The 19,105-nt window shown below is 47.1% G+C and overlaps 2 protein-coding genes and 1 long non-coding RNA gene across 6 annotated transcripts in view; 1 reads left to right on the forward strand and 2 right to left on the reverse strand.

Annotated features, from left to right (window-relative positions):
* Positions 1-1,111: 1,111 nt before the first annotated feature.
* ZNF436 (zinc finger protein 436) lies at positions 1,112-9,862 on the reverse strand. 3 transcript variants are annotated; one of them, XM_082687893.1, is made up of 4 exons: positions 9,412-9,857; positions 8,028-8,119; positions 7,094-7,220; positions 1,112-4,889 (listed from the first exon to the last, which is right to left on the reverse strand). In XM_082687893.1, exons 2-4 carry the CDS (start codon positions 8,058-8,060, stop codon positions 3,637-3,639), a joined length of 1,413 nt encoding a protein of 470 aa, XP_082544019.1. In that variant the 5' UTR covers positions 8,061-8,119; positions 9,412-9,857; the 3' UTR covers positions 1,112-3,636. The 3 variants fall into 3 exon arrangements, with proteins under 3 accessions (XP_082544019.1, XP_082544020.1, XP_082544021.1); XM_082687894.1 differs by lacking the exon at positions 9,412-9,857 and adding an exon at positions 8,753-8,941; XM_082687895.1 differs by lacking the exon at positions 8,028-8,119 and having other exon boundaries at positions 9,412-9,862.
* LOC309842912 lies at positions 9,432-16,577 on the forward strand. Of its 2 annotated transcripts, none has more exons than XR_014299849.1 (3): positions 9,432-9,565; positions 11,113-11,176; positions 16,283-16,577. It is a non-coding gene; the product is annotated as an uncharacterized lncRNA (long non-coding RNA). The 2 variants fall into 2 exon arrangements; XR_014299850.1 differs by lacking the exon at positions 16,283-16,577 and adding an exon at positions 11,407-11,749.
* Positions 16,578-18,351: 1,774 nt separating this feature from the next.
* TCEA3 (transcription elongation factor A3) overlaps positions 18,352-19,105 on the reverse strand; it is a 36,878-nt gene continuing 36,124 nt past the window's right edge. The window contains 1 exon segment of the mRNA XM_082687897.1: positions 18,352-18,550. Coding sequence (XP_082544023.1) covers positions 18,542-18,550 — 9 coding nt within the window. The 3' untranslated portion in view covers positions 18,352-18,541.

Consider the following 19,105-nt stretch of genomic DNA (forward strand, 5'->3'; position numbering starts at 1 on the left):
GGTAATTTTCTTCTGTTAGTTTCACTCCTCAGTGGTTTTCACTAATGACCTTTTATCTTGGAGTCCCCAACAGATAAGCGGTAGCCCAGGCTATCATAAGGATGGGTATCTAACCAATGCTTCAAAGAGTCCATTTATCCCAGGGCACAGGAACTCCTTTTTAAATAATACCAACTTTTGAAACAGTAGGGAACCACTTAGCAAATTATCATTTCAGTGCGTTCATCGGTATCCTAGCGGCCTGGAAGCAAAGCCCTAACCTAGCCTCTTAGAGAACAGATCCCACAGAAGGAAATCTCCTTTACAACAATGGCGAAGCATTAACATATCAAATACCTTTAGAGCAGAGGCTCCGGGTGAGCCCGGGTTTTCCTTTTACGTTTCCTCCCAGAAATAAAAACTGTTGATCACGTAGAGGGAAAAATAGAATTTTAAAAAGGGTTTTAATAAAACCTCTTTCCATTTCCAAGTTTTGGCAATAGGTATAGTTACAATTTTACTTCCGTATTTGTGTTTTTCCTCAATTTAAAGCACTTCTACTCCCTCCCTCTGCCTAGCCTGGTCCTCCCTTTAAAGAAGGTATTCATCAAAGAAAATTGCTTGTAAGTGATTTGAAAACATAGCCACACCCTAGTAATACATAATCACTGCCTTAGGCAATCTAACTGTCGTGAACAGAGAGCCTTTGACTGTTTCTGAGAGGTTATCTGTCCTGGGATCCCAATACTGGTTCAGTAGAAATTGTTTCAGCATTCTCAACAGGTACCCAAAAATACCTCCTTAAAGCAACAAAGGCCTCCTCTCATTTCTGCTTTTGGATGTGTTTGTTTTTTTCCCTCTCCAAGGCTAATGGGCCACTCATAACCAAATTATTTCCATGCTCTTTTGCTACCAGCCCAATCTTTATAGGAAACTACCCAGATTTTTGCATCTTCCCAAATTTTGGTAATATCCAGAGGGCTCACCCATGTGTGAAAACAACGTACACCCCCATTTCCACGAGAACATCTGTACAAATGCATTAATGTAAAGACAGTCATGCCCATTTTAATGAATCTGATGAAATGCCATCTTAGGAATCAGTGGTGGATGACTAAAATAATTCTCAGTGTTTTGATTTTTAAAAATTATACTTTTAATTATAGAATATTGTTAGAATACAGATGTAGACACTAGCATAACTGCGACCAATACCGTACGAAAAACTGCTCTACACACTTACTTATTCACTCACTCTCCACAACCATAGAAAACAGGCACAAAGTGTTCAGGGTATGTGCAGAAGCAGCCAGAGACTGGGGAGCAGAGGACATGCAAAAAGCATTAGCAAAGAGAGTCTGATGCATAAGTTCTACACAAAGTTCAACACGGCAAATGGGCAGCAGTTGGGAAAAAAGAGAGGAAACAGGTGGTCTTGGCCCTTGCCCTTCTAATTTCCCAGCTGGAGTGTAGGCATATGGAGAGAAGGCTGGGGCACTTAGAAGCCTCTTCTTGAGCCACTCACCTCTAAGAAGCTAAAAGCAGCAGCAGGAACAGCTTGGGGCGAGGCAGAAGAGTGGGGGAAGAAAACGGGAGTGATATATACTTGGGTCATGAGGATGCTATCTTCTGGGGCCACTCCAAAGCTGATGCCCACTGTGGCTCACAGAAACAACAGGAGAACTTTGCTAGTCATTAAAACCATTAGCAACACTGACACGGGAAAAGACATACTCGAGTTGAGTCATCAAGAACATGTAAGTCATTCAACAATTAAAATATGAATACCCACCATCAGCTAGATTTTTGTATAGAACACAAAACATGCTCCCTGCCCCAGTTTATATTTCAGTAGGGGAGGCGACATAATAAAGAAACCTCCTTCAGGGAGTGGTGGTGTTACTTTCAAGGCTTTGTCACTCACTGCAGAGGATGCAGGCCCACACAGCTGTGGGTCCTCATGACTCATTTTAGCAGACTCCCCGAGAGACCACTGGCTCCCTTAACACACCAAGTCCCAAAGACCTACGGCAGAAGTATTTTTCAAATGTTACAACACTCACGATAAAGCACAGTAGGAAGAACTTGGGGGCACTCTCAAAAATATATATTCCTTACTCTAGTCCCCTCACACTGCCATCCCCAAAAGCCTGGGTAAGCATCAACATCTGGGGTATTTCTTATTTCCTATGGTGAGCTGGGATGAGAGGATCTGACACTAACAGGTTTAAATTGGGTCAACTCTCATTTTAACTACATGTTTCTGTAGACTGAGAGGATGGAGACACATTCCTATCTAGGTTTATTAATTCCTTGTGACTAGGCCACAGAGAAGATAATTCAGTCTGAGAACAGGACAATCAACCTCTCTCTCCGGTCATTGTCTCCCCCAATTGGCTGATACACAGAAACAAGTGCTTAGTTCTGTACAAAGACAGATCTTACAGGAGAGTGCACACTAGAGCACTAGTGTTTAAGTTTTTTTTCCTCAGAAAATAATGAAAACAAAAGGACATTTCTCACACTGAAGTTGTCTGCAGCTCTGTCACATGATCAACATCACCCAAGAACATGCTAATTCTGTGTGAATATAGTTTCCGTTACTGGAAAAATTACAAGAATACACGTTTTACTGTACATTACACATGCCCTTATGCAAGCCAAGATGAACACTGGGATGTGGCCCTTATCAAATTCTAGAGTTAGCAGTATAAGGAGAATTGATCTTAAAGGGCAGAGGGGGAAGAACACAGAAAGGACCGGTGGTATTCCTTGGGGAGGAATTCTGTGTTTCCTTCCCTGAAGTGGTCAATTCCACTTGCTCCTTACACTCCACCATCAGTATGGTCCTAGCTTTCCTTGAAGATATTTTCCCTACAATGTTCCCTACAGTGATTCCCAAAGAAAATGAATACATTCTGATTAATGGCAAGAACAACAGTGGGCATCTCTTTTGCTAAAGTCACCACCACTGATGAGTTCCTTGGTCCCCAAACCTGTGTCTCATTTTTCCTTTCAATCTGTATCTTCAGTTAGCTTCTCCAAAGATGCAAGCTTTAATAAAGTTAAATTAGAAATAATGAGAAAAGTTTTGATCATTGCCTTCATCGTGCAGAATCCTGCTCTCAGGAAGATGGAAAGAGACAAATGCATGAGCAACTCAAGGAAAAAGCCTTTTGAAGGGGAAGATGTGTGTGCCCAACTACTACAGAGAGTGAATAGGTGTGGCAATTTGGGCAGTCTCTGGTTGTCTTTTTCTGAAGCAGCTGTGACCACCCTATTACAGTCCAACATTTCCCCTAGCATAGTTCTTTGGGCCAAGAACGAGAGAAATAACTTTTAAAGTTTTACTCCATTTCCAGGCCTGAGTATTTACCAGCATTTATCCCCTGGTCTTCCGATTCCCAGTTATTTGTGGGGTTGATTTTGATGAAGTACTTCATTAATATCGAATGAATAAAAATCATTACTTTGGAGAAGGAGATAACATTCCCAGAGTTGTGGGTCAGAATTGCAAATGGCTTATCTTCTTTGATGTTTTAACCTGTGGCCCACATGGAAATTCAGTATGGTAAAAGAAGCTCAGTCTTGAGAGAGTTCTTGGATATCAAATAAAACTGTACCTTCAAATGAATAATTTCTTGTTAATTACAGGACTTAGTCAGTATGAACTCTCTTATGTTTAATTAGAGCTGAGCTCCGGCTGAAACTCTTCTCACATTCGGTACATTCATACGGCTTCTCTCCCGTATGAACTCTTTGATGTGTGATGAGGTTGGAGCTCTGAGTGAAACCTTTTCCACACTGTACACACTCATAGGGCTTCTCTCCAGTGTGGGTTCTCTGGTGTTTAATTAGATCTGACCTTTCACCAAAGCTTCGCCAACACTCGTTGCACTCGTAGGGCTTCTCTCCAGTGTGAATTTTCTGGTGTGTGATGAGATGAGAGCTCCGGCTGAAGCTTTTCCCACAAGCATTACATTCGTATGGCTTTTCCCCAGTGTGGGTTCTCTGGTGCTGAACCAAGTGTGAGATACGGCTGAAATTCTCCCCACATTCGTTACAGTGGTACGGCTTTTCTCCTGTGTGGGCTCTGCGATGGCGCACTAGGTCGGAGTTCTGACTGAAATTCTTCCCACACTCATCACACTTGTAGGGCCTCTCCCCCGTATGGACTCGATAGTGTTTGATGAGATCAGATCTCTCACTGAAGCCTCGTCCACATTCATTACACTCGTAAGGCTTCTCACCTGTGTGGGTCCTCTGGTGCTGAGCTAGGTGAGAGCTCCGGCTGAAGCTTTTCCCACACTCCTCACACTCATAGGGCTTTTCCCCACTGTGTGTCCTTTGGTGCTGGATTAGGTGAGACAGCCGGCAGAAACTTTTCCCACACTCGTTACATTTGTGGGGCTTTTCTCCCGTGTGGATTGTCTGGTGCTGAATGAGGTGAGAGCTTCTTCCAAAACTTTTCCCACACTCATTACAGTCATAGGGCCTTTCCCCAGTGTGTGTTCTTTGATGCTGAATAAGATGTGAGCTTCGACTGAAGCCCTTTCCACATTCATAACACTTATAGGGTCTGTCTCCAGTGTGGGTTTTCTGATGTCGATTAAGGTCTGAGATCTGACTGAAGGCCTTTCCACAATGAGAGCATATATGATATCGGATGCCTGTGTGGACTTCCTTGTGAACAAGCAGATCAGTGACTTGTTGAAGAGGATAGCTTACCCATTCTTCTGCTGTTAAATCTCCCCACTGTCTTTCTGGTCTATCCCCGCTTTCAAAGGCCTCTTCATTTTCAGGATTTTCCTCAGTATTCCCAACAGGTCTTTCAGAGGCAGTCCCAAATTCTACATCTTCACTAATCTCTTGCTTTGGATTCACCTCGTTCTCACTCCTGATCTCAAAATCTGTAATAAAGCACAAATAGTCATAATAATAATACTGGCAAATACACACAAAAAATTTATCTACTGTGTAGCAGGCACTGTGCTAAGTTCTTTATCCCATTATTTCAACCACCCTGAAAGTCTGGCATTATGATGATTTCCACTCTGTGATGATTTAAATCCAAGACCCAGAGAAGGGCAACACTTGGTGGCTCTGTTGGTTAAGTGTCTGCCTTCAGCTCAGGCCATGATCCCAGGGCCCTGGGATTGAGTCCCACTTTGGTCTCCTTGCTCAGCAGGGAGCCTGCTTCTCCCTCTGCCTGCTGCTGCCCTTGCTTGTGCACTTGCTCTCTCTGACAAATAAATTAAATCTTAAAAAAAAAAAAAAACCAAGAGAAGTGACTTGTGCAGGCTTATAAAGTAGTAAATGGTGGAGCCATGATTGAAACCCAGGTCTATCTAATCACGGTTCATGCTCTGTGCCACTAGAGTTAATGTTTCTTTAAGAAAATTATATATATTCCTGGTGTTTTGAAAGAAAAGAGCCAGAAAGAGAAAACAGAAAATATAAGAGACTCCATATTAGAATCTCTAAAAGCCAAGGGGCTAGATATTTTATGCGTGATTGTATTGTCTGTTATGTTCTTAACTTTTCAAGTCTTCATTATTACCATGTCATAGTTACTAAGAATCTACTGGGTTATTATGTCTGGCTATCGCAAGTCTTTAACTGACAGGAGAGGTGACTGCCGAATGTTACTTGCTACTTTCCAGTGGCCTCCTAGTATGAGTAGAGAAGGGAAGGTTGGAGGATGCAAAAACAGCTCAGAACATTCCCGACATTAATGAAATACAGTCTGCAAATGAAAATGAAAATATATAACGACTGTCTACAAGAAACTTTCTACCAGACACTGTATTTTCTAAGTTGTGTTTCTTAGCATACCCTTCAACAAAGAGGTTAGTAGGTATGCTGGAAGAAAAGGGTCCATGGATAAATTCATTTGGTGCATGGTGCATCTAATAGCCTCTTCTTAGAAATTCACATGCCATTTAACACATTAAAGGCTCTGACAAGTCTTGAGGTAAAGAAACCTTGTAAATATTATTAACCCAGTGCCAAATTTATTTGGCAAGTTCCTGGAAAGGAACTTGTTTTTCTGTGTGTGCGTGTGTGTGTGTGTGTGTGTGTGCGTGTGTTCTTTCATGCTTCCATTCTTCTAACAAGTGCTACTTGGGCTGGACCATAGCCATATAAATTCACATTTCTTTAAGATTCTCACTTCATTCTTTTGTTGGATTGAGTGGAATATTTGGATTAGAGACTGCAATACATCTAGGTAATTATCTTCATTTCTAGTTACTTTTCTAAAGGAAAGATCCAAGAATCTTGGAACATCAGGAAGAGCCCAAGTTTAAAATGAAACCCCTCATAGTTGCCTTTTGTTCTGGGAAAGGCTACAGAAATAAGGGTTTCCAAAAAAGAATTAGTCCTAATGAATGGCAGATGGCCTAGTGAACCATACACAGTTGCTAACTTCTGTCAAGTGTTACCAAGAGACTAAGTGAGTCAAACACCATTCAGCTCAAGAATATATTATTTATTCTAGTTACATCCATACCAAAGGACAGCCAAGAGTAGACAGGTCTGCAGACAATCAAAAAAATTCACTTCCCTGCCTAATAGAATTTGTGATCATTCTATTCATGATTCTCCTGAACATCTGACACACTCAAAACCTACGATCAACTCTGAATCACCTCTAGACAAGTACCTGCTCCAGATAAATAAAGGATGTCAGCCAAAGCTAGGGCTTAAAGCCAAAACAAACACAAAAATGTGGCTTTTTGCCCTCCCATGAACCTAGGTCATAACTCCCCTCAATCTTGCAGTAAAATCACCATTTACAGGGGCATTTACATCCTGGCACGCACCATTATGTTAGACCTGTTTGGTCAGTGATCTGTACAAACAGGCTGGAGAAGGGTAGATGACTCAGGGCATAAGAAATCTGAAAGTTTCTAAAATGGGCAGAAACAGTTTTTCTTTTTAGACAATATGACCTGATGTTTCTACACTCAAAAGATTTGCCTGTAGACAGAACTCAAGCCAATAGCCAATTAATTGCTTTAAAAATCAAACAACTAGGTTGCATTGGAAAAGTTAAGCCATTTTTGAGAGTCTTGAAAATGTGGGGGTGGAGAGAGAGAGAATCCTTACTTACCTAATGAGACGACGTTTCCATAATTCTCCTGCATAACATCCCTGTAAAGGTCCCTTTGTGTAGGGTCCAGAGGTCTCCATTCTTCCCGAGTGAGGTACATGGCCATATCTTCAAATGTCACAGGTGCCTGAAATCACACAATGCTTCCTCATTACTTGGTATCTGGAGGTTAGTACCAGTTTTTCTTCTTGAAATTAGAGACATGGCTAGAATCGTTGAGAAGGCAAAAGGAATTAACTGAAGAGTGGACAGAAGAAATAAGCAGACAAAAAAAGAGATGTGGTAGAGAAGGGAGCCATTTACCAGCGGAGTACCCTGCTATTTCCATAGCCAGATGTCCCTGCCTACTCCAGAACTTTATCCTCTAGCGGTACTTTTCTCAGAACACAGGCATCACCTACATCATTCCATAGCTTTACTCACAATGCTCCTCTTTTCCTGGAATCTCTTTCTCAGACTAGTGAGATCTTACAATTCTTTAAGGCCCTGTTCCAGTACCAACTGTTCTTCTGTGCCCCCACCCCCTGCTCCGTTGTTCCACTCCTCCCTCGACTCTCCAGCATTAATCACTCCCACTTCTTGGTTCTCACACCACGGCACTTTGGTACTTAGTTCCTACGACAAATAAAGCTGTTATCACGTCCTATTACAGTTAACCGGATGCGTCGTCTGTCTCCCTAAAGATTGTGAGCAGGCAGGGAGGGCCCGTTTCATCCATCTTTTGTCTCCCCAGTATTTAAAGGCATACAGCTGGTGCTCGATAAATGTTTGTCTGTGGCTATACTGGCCTGGTACTGAGGTTCCTGGAGGCAGAATACCGAAGCGAGTGAATTACTAATCCCAGGGAATTGCCAACAGGGATCTGCAGAGCAAAGAAACGCCGGGACAAGGTGGGTAAGCAGAGGCAGGGTCCGAGAAGCCACCCCCGGCTTACCTGGGACCCAGCCATGAGCAGGGTGGCTGCCATCTCGGACTCAAGGATTCGCCTCCAAGAAGAGAGAGCAGGAAAGCAGCTAGCAGACAGCGCTAAAGGAGGCGAAAAGCAGGGCGTGAGGCACAGAAAACAGGCCCTGCCCACTCCCCAGGGCTGGAGTTCTGGCCGCCAGACGGGTGGGGAGGGCCCTGGACCCGGGCCGGGTCACTCTCCTCCCTGACCCTCGAGCGCGACCCGCCCTCTGTGTCTCCGCCACCGTAGGGTGGAGGCACTGCAGGAATTTACTAAGACAGCCCCCTGGCTCGGGCTCTCCCGGGCCGGGGGGTCAAGTCGATGCTGTCTCGGGGAGGAGGCTCTCAGCCCAGCCCACAGAACGCCTCTGCTCTCCCATCTCGAGGCTGGGCCCTTTCCGGCAGCTACCTTAACCAATCAGCGAGCAAGGCTCTCAAAACGCTCTGCCAATTAGATGGCGAACATTAGGCCCGCCTCTTGAGCGCGGCTGAGCACCCTATCACGCCTGCGCCTGTCCCCGTGGGCTGCCGGGAGTTGGAGTTCCATTCTGGCGTACAAAGGCCAGTCAGAGGCCAAAAACCAAGGAGGGAAAAGAACAAAAGGGTGAAGAAAGAAGCACGTCCTCCTAGCCAGGGCGTAGTATCTTCCGCTTTCTTCACTTGGAGACTACAGCCCTATTAAGCCAGAGAGGTTGCCCTGCATCTCCTCACGACCTTAGAAGCTTATCTTGAGTCGGGCCTTAACTTCGACTTCGGGCCTAATTTATATGCTGGCCTGTGTTGGGTTCTTCTGGGATTGGCCCTCATTTGACAGCCGGGGCCTGAGAGGAAAGCGGCAGCCGCCCACTCCCCAGGGGAGACTCAGCGGCAGCGCTGTAACTTTGAGCTCCGCCCACGCACTACGTCTCCCAGCAGAGCCTGCGGCACTCTCACTGGCTACCCGGACTACAACTCCCAGGAGACCCTGCGCCGCGGGCGCGCTGGCTAGTGCGGTACGCGGCTTGGCCAGGGGGTGTCCCGGCTCCACCGCTGTTAACCCTATAGAGGCATCCAACCTTGTCCTTCTAAAGAGGGCGCCCCTTGAGGGGCGGGTTAAGTTGCGCCCAGTAGAGGGGATGCGAAAACCCTGAGGGTATACAGAAGCGACGGTGGGAGGGCGCCGAAGGAGGAGCGAGTCCGGCCTCAGGGCTGAGAAGAGTCGTCCTTATCATCCCTGACGGGTTGTCTCCTAAAAGGATTTCTGACGGTTTCCTGCACGGATGAGTTCTTGGGCCTCTGAGCCCTGAGCCGGGCGGACCTTCAGGATGCTAGCAGTCCCTGACCGGCTGAAGGTGGGAAGCCGAAAAACCCAGCTGGGCAAAGAACAGACTTACCTCCTGACCCGCAAAAGATCCACTAGATCGCCGGCTCCAAGATCTGAGAGGCCTCAAACAGATTCCAAATCCGCAGGCAGAGTTCTCTGAGACTTCGGGTGTTTGGAAGGATTCTGGAGATCACTGGCAGATCCCGGATATCTCAGCCCCGCAGGTAGATTTCAAATCCGTAGACTTGGCTGCAGAGCCCAGAGATCCGTAGGCGGATCCCAAAGACTCACAGACTCTCAGGCAGCTCAGAGAAACCACAGACTCATAGGCAGATCGCTGAGACCACAGCAGCTAGCCAAGAAACACCAGCAGCAGCTAAGCTGCATTCAACTGGAGTTCTTCCGAACGGAAGGGCTTGCAGCCTTCCCTTTCCCCAGCCAGGATGAGAAAATTAGACAATGGCAGCAGAGCACTAGGGAAGGCAGGCATTCTGCGTGGGGAAGAGCTCTGAGCTCGCTGTAGCCTTGGAGAGGGAAGTGATGGAAAAAGAATATAGCAGCTTATTAGGGACTCCCACCCTCTTCAAGTTATAAATATCCCCAGAACCTTGGCTACGTGCCCAGAAGCCTGTTGTCTCTAACTTTACAGGAGACTTCTTTGCCTGGGCTGGGAAAGGGGCTTTTCTTTTGTTTTGCAGATATATCCACCCACTGAGTGACTTGAATTCTCCACCCCCCCCCACACAACCCCCAACATGACTCCAGGCTATGCTTTTATTAGTGAGTGTCCTGTTCCCAGTGCCCAGTTATTTATGGTTAAATTACTCAAGTGTCTGAAAAGAGCTAGGACCCTACCCAGCCCTGAGGCTGGCTCTCCCACTCCCACTCCTCATCCCCAGCTGTGAGGGTAGGAATTCTTTAGATAGCTCAGAATTATACCATCCTACCCCATCTGAAATTTATTTGGGTACCACACACAAAAAAATAAAGAAGAAGAAGAAAGAAAGAGAAAAAGGAATTTTGGAAGGTCCCCAAGAGACGGTGTCCACAGTGGGAAGAGCGTGAGGTATCGAGGTCAGACAGACCTGAGTTGGAATCCTGGCTGGCTGTCCTTTAGAAAGTGATTCAATCTCCACAGGCCCATTTCCCTTTCTGTAAGACAGAGCAATCGTCCCTCAGTTGGTGGTGAGCACTGAGTGAGGTGACATAAAGCACTACGCAGAAGGAACGCTCACATGATAGCTGTTACTATTATTTATCCTGCCTTTGGTGGCGGGGGTAGGGGGGGACACTTCCAGAAAGGCCTGTGGATATTTTCACTGGCTCAGAAAATCTGGGAAGTCAGAGTGGCCCAGGAGCTGTGAGAATCTGCTGGTGGCCTTCCCCTCATGTGGTGTTTCTGCTGGAAATCCAGAGGGGATTGGAAGTTGGGCCGGTTTGGTGGATTCAAGCAAATTGGTAGATTGAGCCCAGTAGAGCAGAGGTATTTGAAGCTGCCAGAACTCAGAAAGTGGAGACCTCATGCTCAGGGAAACTTCTCCACAAGGACAAGGAAAGGGGGGTGGGGGGTCAGTTCAGACTTTGGTGCAGTAATTGCACATTTCTAATTGGGCCTAAGGTGAGTTGAGCCCCTGAGCCTGTCAGCCCAGCAGGGCTCCCTTTTCATCCCTTCTCTGACAGATTGCTTTGTAAACTTCCTTAGCCCTTTCTCCCCCTAGCTCCAGTGCTCTAAGTCCTTCTTTGTCCTCTCACTGTTTCTTTTATTCCTCAGGCCTGCCTGGGGGCTGGACTACTCTCCCTGGGAGCCCAGCTTGGCTGCTGGCCTCCTTCTGCGAGTAAGTGCTTCTCTCTCTCTTCACCTGGGACCCTTAGAGGGCGGAGGAGAAGAGAGGCTGAGAGCAAAAGGAAAGCCCAACTGCCTTTGGTGCCCTTGGGGAAGAAGGGGGGAAAGACAGCGGGTGAGGGGCTTCCTGCTGCAGCCTTCAGCGGGACTCTGAGGGTTGGGGGGTCACTGGAGAAGGAGGTGGCTTCCTGCCCCATTGTTCAGGACTTCATTGTTTCTCAGGAATACTTATTGTATGAGAATTTTCAATAATTAACTTGGAAAGCTGCACGTGTTCCCATCATTCGGCCAACACTGAGCACCTACTGGGTACAGAGCGGGCAGCAGAGCCCCTCATCACGGAAAGGGGCCAGAAGAACCACTGGGCCAGGGTCTCCAAGGTAGGCTTTTGACATTATCTCCGAATGGGGTTATACGTTATGTCAGATCCACTGACCAATTTGATCAAAGACCCTCTTTCTGTGCCCTTAAGCTTGTTTCTTATTAACAAAGACTACTATGCCTGTGGAGCACCCTACATTATTATATTTTAATAAATCCTTTAATCATCTTGTGAGCAGCACAATTATGGTGTGATTTTTTTTTTGTATTAGAAGCCATTAATGTATTAAACGTGGAAAAATATGCCTCAGTATTTATTTGTGAACTTGTTTTGCCATCTTACTTTCACATGTCCTAGGAGCATCAAGAAAAATCCCAGCGCCCTGGGTTCCCCTTGACCCCTACTCCGAGCAGAGCACAAGGAGTTGGGGACAGGGGGACACACTGACGCTGGGTCGCTCGTTGCTGTCCAAGTGCCTTAGTATACGATGAGCAAGTCTGTGCAGAGGAGGGGGCGGGCAGACAGCACAGGGCAGGGGAGGAGGCTTCCCAGAGGAGGTGACATCTGAGCTGGCTCGCAGAGACTGTAGGAGTCTTGGAGGTGGAGAACGAGGGAAGGCATCCAGTCTTCAGAACAGCATGTGCGAAGTCAGGGAGGCGTGAAAGGACACAGCTTGTTCCCGGATGGCCGGGACTGTGCTGGGCTAGAGGAAGAGTGTGGGTGGAGTGGCCGGGGGAGGAAGCCGAGCAGGGACAGTCTTTTATGTCCCCTTGCCTGCCTGCCTCAGCCTTTGGCCTGTGGATCAACAGAGCTGGTGATGAGGTGCAGATGGGGGTCAGGGTGGGGGTGGGGTGGCAGACTGGGGCTGGCCTGGGGTGCGGAGAGCAGATCCACTCGCAGGAGGAGGAGGAGTGGAGAGGACCGGGAAGTTCCTTACGAGCTCCAGAGTTTCAGCTGGTTTTCTCCTGAGACAATCAACATTTTCCCCCAAAATGTAAGCAATTGCATTAAAAACGTACAACAAAGTTATCTAGTGTGAGTTAGTCTACTTAAAAGCATTGGATAGGCCCCCGTTCACCGAACGTGCTTCCTGTGTCTCTCTTCGGTATCAGACACTGCGGGGAGACAGGACACAGCCCCTCACAATGACCTTGGGGCTTGCTGTGACAATTAAATGTGAGAATGGCGGCAACACAGAGGCACAGAGGAGGGCCTGGGCACATGGGCACCATCCTTGTTATGAGGGAAGTAAAACACACCGCAGATGCTCTTGAGATGAAGCCCTATTTCAAAGTGGCTTAAGAGCATGAACAGCAGCCTGGGTTCAGTCCAGATTGTCCCCTGGAAGCAAATTACTCTTTGAACTTTGGTATCCTCATTTTGTGAAGAGTATGATAATATGGGGCACCTGGGTGGCTCAGTCGGTTAAGTGTTTGACTTTGGCTCAGGTTATGATCGCAGGGTCCTGGGATCTGGTCCCACATCAGGGTCCCCACTCACTGGGGAGTCTGCTTCTCCCTCCCCCTCTGCCCCTCCCCTTGCACGTGCACTCTCTCTCTCTCAAATAAATAAATAAAATCTTTTTAAAAAAGTATAATAATACAATTCGTAGAGATGGAAAGCAGAATAGTTGCCTAGGGCTTGCCTAGGGCTCAGGGAGGAGGGAATGGGAAATTGCTTAATAGGTAGAGCGGTGCAATTTTGCAAGATGAAAATGTTCTGGAGATGGGCTGCATAATGATGGGAATGTACTTCACACTACTGAACTATGTGTGTACTGAAAAATGGTTAAGATCGGTGCTCATTTTGGCAGCACATACACCAAAAGTGGGTCAATACAAAGAAGATTAGCAAGCCCCCCTGCGCAAGGATGACAAGCAAATCTGTGACGCATTCCATTAAAAAAAAGCCCCCCCAAAAGGTTAAAATAATAAGTTTTATGTTATCTATGTGTTGTCACAATTTTAAAAAGGGGCACCTGGGGGCTCCTGGGTGGCTCAGTCAGTTAAGTGTTGACTATTGATTTCAGCTCAGGTCATGATCTCAGGGTCGTGGGATTAAGCCCTACGTGGGGCTCCAAGCTAGGCATTTTTTCCTGCACTGATGCAAACACCTTCTACTTCTGCCCCTCGCCCTCTGCATGTGTGCACACAGGCTCTCTCTCTCTCTAAGTAAATCTTTATTTTGAAGGGTGCACCTGGTTGGCTCAGTCAGTAAAGCATCTGACTCTTGATCTCGAGGTTGAGAGTTCGAGCCCCAAGTTGGGTGTAGAGATTACTTAAAACTAAACTCTTTTAAAACACAAAGCAAGAGAATATAATCCTAGTAATCCAGTTCATGGGGTCTGAGGGTTAGTGGGGACAATATAAAGTAAGCCCCTCTATTCACAGTAATGACAATCACTAACATTCACTAATCAAGCACTTCATGTCAGGTATGATTGTAACGAATCCTCACAACCCTTTGGGCCAGGTGCCATTATTTCCACCATCTTCCAGAGGAAAGACAGAGGCATGGAGAAGTTTCATAATGTGCCCAAGATACCTGGCTAGTCAATAATTTCACAGCATAAATGTTATCCATGCTGGGAAACGAAATTGTCACCATCATCACCATGGTAGAATGCAGCGTAAGTATTCAAGTGTCACTGTGCTGTGGGAGTTCCAAGGACCATCTTTTTTTTTTTTTTTTAAGATTTTATTTATTTATTTGACAGGGAGAGAGAGATCACAAGTAGGCAGAGAGGTAGGCAGAGAGAGAGGGGGAAGCTGGATCCCAGCTGAGCAGAGAGCCTGATGCAGGGCTCGATCCCATGACCCTGAGATCATGACCTGAGATCATGACCTGAACTGAAGGCAGAGGCTTTAACCCTCTGAGCCACCCAGGGGCCCCCGGAGGACCATCTCTTATGGCCAGGGGATTAGAGAAGTCTTCACAGAAGAGGTGCCTCTGGGAAGAGAGGCAGTGGAAGGGTCAACAAAAGGATTAAGAGGATTAAGAGGTACAAACTTCAGTTACAGAATAAGTCATGAAGACAAAAAGTACAGCACAGGGAATATAGTTAATAACATCGTTAATAATGCTGTCTGGCGACAAATGGTGACTATACTCACTTGTCAAATCACTAGGCTGTACATGTGACATTAAGAATGTTTGTCAACTTTACTTCAATTAAAAAACAAAACAAAACACGCACCTGAGGTGAGCCTTGAAGGATGGGTAAGATTAGGACGGGGGAGAGGGAGGAGGAATCAGAATAGGCAGTCACAGCTGGGAAGGTCCATCGGGTTTTCAAGGACGGGGCAAGCACCTCCCACAGGCTGGAGCAAAGGGGCAGCAGAGGTCAAAGATAAGCCACCTAAGACAGGAGAGGAGCTTTGAAAGTCAAACTAAGGAGTCTGAGTTTTGCTTGGCCGCTGGAGGAAACCCAGGGGAGGAGACTGGGGCGGTGGGGAGAACGATGCTCAGAGCCAGGCAGGGCAGGGGCAGGTAAGGTAGGGATGCTTTGAGCTAGGAGGCCGGTAGAAGGTGTTTGCATCAGTGCAGGAAAAAAGAAACCCTGAAAGAATGTTGCTAGTGTTGGGGGAGGGCAGGGTTGAACAAGGGAGGGACAATAGAATCGGTAACTGACAAAAGAGAAGAGGGCAAGGGGAGGGTCCGAGATGATTCTAGAAAGCCATCTAGCTGACAAATATACAAGAAGAGGGCACTTACAGAAAGAGAAGATGTGAGTTTAGTTTCAGATTAATTGTATGGAGAGGGCCAGCGTATTGAGAGGAGAAATCCAGATAGACACTCCGGTGACGTAAGTCTTAAGCTAAGGGAATCTTAGGGCTAAAGACAGATTTGGTAGTGTGAATGAGCATACGAGGAAAGATTTCTCACTCCATAGTCTTTCATGTTCCTGTAACCTTTAGAAAATATCTTCTAAGTTGGTTCTAAGATCTTGAATGTATTTTGTTTTCAAGGTCTTTTGGCCATGACATTACCGGCCATGCCACTGCCTCTGTGTTTCACCTTCCCTAACCTTGCCTTTTTCTCCTCTAAGGTAGCAGTCTCCCCTCCCCTGGGAAGCCTTCCCAGTGGCAGAAGTTCACACTAACTCCCTTGCCGCTCGCGCCCTCGTCTTGGACATGAAGGAGGCGATGGGGTTAAATCAGGAGTCCCAGCCAACAGGCTTTGTGCAAGAACCGTGTGACACACAGCATGGCCAGTGTGGCTGGAGCACAAAGTATGGGGGCAGGGCAGAGGCCAGCCCTGTGGGACCTGCTCCTGCGAAATGCAGAGGGGGGGACAGAAGGCCTAAAAGGCGGTGGGTGTCGGGGGGGGGCTATAATGTGATCAGATTTGCAATTTTGAAAAGCCTATTCCGGGCAGTGGAGGGAAGAGCATGGACTGGAGGGACTCCAGAGTGGACACAGGAAGGCCAGTTGGGAGAATATTGATGTCTGCTGATGAACACAGTCTGAGGCCTATTGATGCTTTTCTGTGTCCTTTTGTGAGCCTAGAGGTGTACTGCATAGATGTGCGGACTGGAGCCGACTTGTTCTTGCGCTGTTTTATCTGACTCATCTCCTTTGTAAATAGTAAGGTTACTGAGGGCGGAGAGTCAGGGTTTGTATTTTTTTTCCTGTGCTGTAAGTCCCCACGACACCAGGAGCACAATGGGTATTGAGACCATGACTACTGAAAGTCACCCCACGGGGCCACCTGAAGCAGCCTGAAGTAACATTTATTGACACAGTTATAGTGATAATTGTTGCTTTTGGTTTCTAGACATTTGGATGGAGGATTCCATCATGCAAAGAAAAAGCTGCGCATCTAAACCCTTTACTACTCAGAGCATGGTCGGTGGACAGCATCATTAGTAACACCTGGGAGCTTGTAAGAAATGAAAAATCTCAGCGCGACTGGGCGGCTCAGTGGGTTGTGATCCCAGAGTCCTTGGATCGAGCCCTGCATCGGGCTCTCTGCTCAGCAGGGAGCCTGCATCCCCCCCCACCCCACCCCCGCCTACCTGTGATCTCTGTCAAATAAATAAATAACATTAAAAAAAAAAAGAAATGAAAAATCTCCAAAAAATATAAATAAATAAATAAATAAATAAATGTGAACCCAAAAAATGCAGGGGGCACCTGGGTGGTTCAGTCGGTTAAGTGTCTGGCCCTTGAGTTCTGCTCAGGTCATGATCTCAGGGTCCTGTGGCTGGGCCCCCCATGGGGCTCCCAGCTGGACGTGAAGTCTGCTTGGGATGCTCTCTCTCCCTCTCCCACAGCCCCCTCTCCCCACCCTGCTCACATATGCATTTTCTCTCTCTCTCTCCCTTAAAAATAAGTAAATAAAAGTTAAAAAAAAAAAAAAAAAGAAGAGAAATATCTCAGGCTCCCCTCCCCCAGCCCAGACCCAATGAATCAGAATCTTCATTTTTAACAGGATCCCGAGGGGATCCCGGCCAGTTTTAGAAGCACCTGGCTGTGTAAACAACAGGGTTCCACAGTCCCGGGGGGGGTCATACTCGAACCTCAGGTACGGATGGCATTTATCCATCCTGTCCAGTGTGGAAGACCGCTTATGGTTTCTTTCCCTGCCAGGCTGGGCATTCCTGGAAGGTAGGGGCTGAGCATTGCATACGGCCCCGAAGCTTCTACAGCTTCGGGTACAATGACAGGAAGCAGAAGACCAAGGTTTTGTTCCTGCTTCTGCCGTTGATAAGCTGTGTGTGTTTTATCTTCTGAGAGAAGATTTTCCATCCTTCCAAAGGACACGGCCCCCCAAACATGACTCGGGGAGGGCTGAAGACGGTGGCGGATTTCTCTGCACTGTTTCCTTACAGGTTTCATCTATAGGAGGAGGCACGTGATGGGTGGAAGGCGGAAGGCAGAAATCAATCCCAGGGCAGATGAGACCCGGGCATTATAAGGAACATGGGCAGAAGTTACTCCTAACAGCTGCCCTGCTGAGGGAACTAAGGCAGACAGAAGCCAGCCGCCTCTGCACCAGCACCCTGTGAGGTGGGCACTCATGCCGCTCCCATAATCACAGGTAAGAAAGCGGCACAGAGAGGTTGAGTGACTTGCCCAAGCTGTCAGGAGTTCACAGGCTTCTGTACTGAGGCCATTTTAGGAAACACAAAATCTAGGAGGCTCAGCCTGGGGCTGTCAGAAGGCTAGGGATAGTCTGGGACTGAGACCCAGGACGTGCTCATCAGACCCGCTCACGAGACTTTTCCAGAAGGTTCTAGATTTGCCTAAAGTTCCTCCTATCAGCTTAAAAAGCAAGCCAGTGTCATTGCAGGAGGAGCACGACAAGTCCCCTTGTGCCCTGCAGACTTCCTCTGAAGCTTGGGCCGCAGATGGAGCTGTGAAGAGCGAATCACCAGGGCCTGGGTGGGGTCCTGAGCCCCAAGATCTGCAGAACTTGGGCACTGTGGTACCCTTTGCTCAGAAAGCTTGAGTTCAAGAAGATGTGTTCCCTGCTTGGAGGGACCAGGTCTGGAGTCCTGAAAAGGCCCTGAAGTCAGCTACAAACAGTGGATAGCAGAGAGTCTGGGAAGAGATCTTTCTATACAGTGTGGGAGTCCCATTTGCTAATGCCAAGCTGGGTCCCAGCTGTTCCACACATGTGCCTCTGGGGCGGGAGTGGGAGTGGGTTAAGATTTGTGTCTGGCTGGTATTTTTCAACTCAGAAAAAGCTGAGGTCGGGACGCGAGGGAAGGGGCTCCAAGGAAAGGACTGTCAGCCTACAGTCCAAGACATGACACCTGAGCCTTGAGGCTCTGAAGTCTGAGCTTCTGCAAGAGCTTTGTCGACACAGACTCTTAACATCATACCCCAAACAGGCTCCTCTATTCGTGGATCAATTTTAATAACAGATTATTAGTTTACAAAAGAATTCTCCCTCTGATTCCTAAGAGCCCAGTCAGAGTTCAGCATTTTTCTTCATCTTAATTTTTATTTTTTCTCCAGCTACAGTGGTTTAGTGCTTTCTCTTTGTTCTTCCTCACCTTGTTCACCGAGATCCTGGCTGGTGGTTCTATCAGCAGAACTACAAAACCAAAAAGGCAATACAATTTTAGGGCTCTCCCTATGTCACCCAAGGAAGCAAGGGGTGTGTGTGAGGGGGGGAGACATGAAATAGAAGGTAATATCTGGAGCCACAGAAACCAGAGTCCAAATTCCAGCTCTGCCCTCATTAGCTGTGTGGCCTTGAACCAATCACTCAAGTGGAAAATGGGATCATAACCCTGGCCAATGCGAGAGGCTAAAAGGTAATAAATAATAGGAAATTTGATGCCGGGCATGTAGTGGGCTTTTAATGCGTGGTCAAAAACATCACTGTGATTATTACTAATCAGTTGGCTAGACTCTAGGCCTCCCACATGGCAATGGACACCATGTGACAATGGTGTCAGGAGTCACGTAGCTGCCATCTCAAATGGGCCCTGTTGCTCCAACTAGCAGGCATGAAGGGAAAGGAGCTGGATTTGGAGCATGCAGAATGTCCTTTTCCCAATAGTAATAATCACAAGAGCTACTATTTTTTGAGCCCTTATTCTGAGCTGAGCCATACTACATCCTCATGGTCAACCCTATGAGGTAG

Source organism: Mustela nivalis (genome assembly GCF_964662115.1).
Source record: "Mustela nivalis genome assembly, chromosome: 10".
NCBI lineage: Eukaryota > Metazoa > Chordata > Mammalia > Carnivora > Mustelidae > Mustela > Mustela nivalis.

Excerpts from the sequence above, each read along its gene's own strand:
- ZNF436 (XM_082687893.1), bottom strand. The coding sequence starts at position 8,060 with ATGGCAGCCACCCTGCTCATGGCTGGGTCCCAG. Across the intron at positions 7,221-8,027 it reads TGCTCATGGCTGGGTCCCAG|GCACCTGTGACATTTGAAGA; the intron begins GTAAGCCGGGGG and ends GTGTGATTTCAG. Across the intron at positions 4,890-7,093 it reads TGGAAACGTCGTCTCATTAG|ATTTTGAGATCAGGAGTGAG; the intron begins GTAAGTAAGGAT and ends GCTTTATTACAG.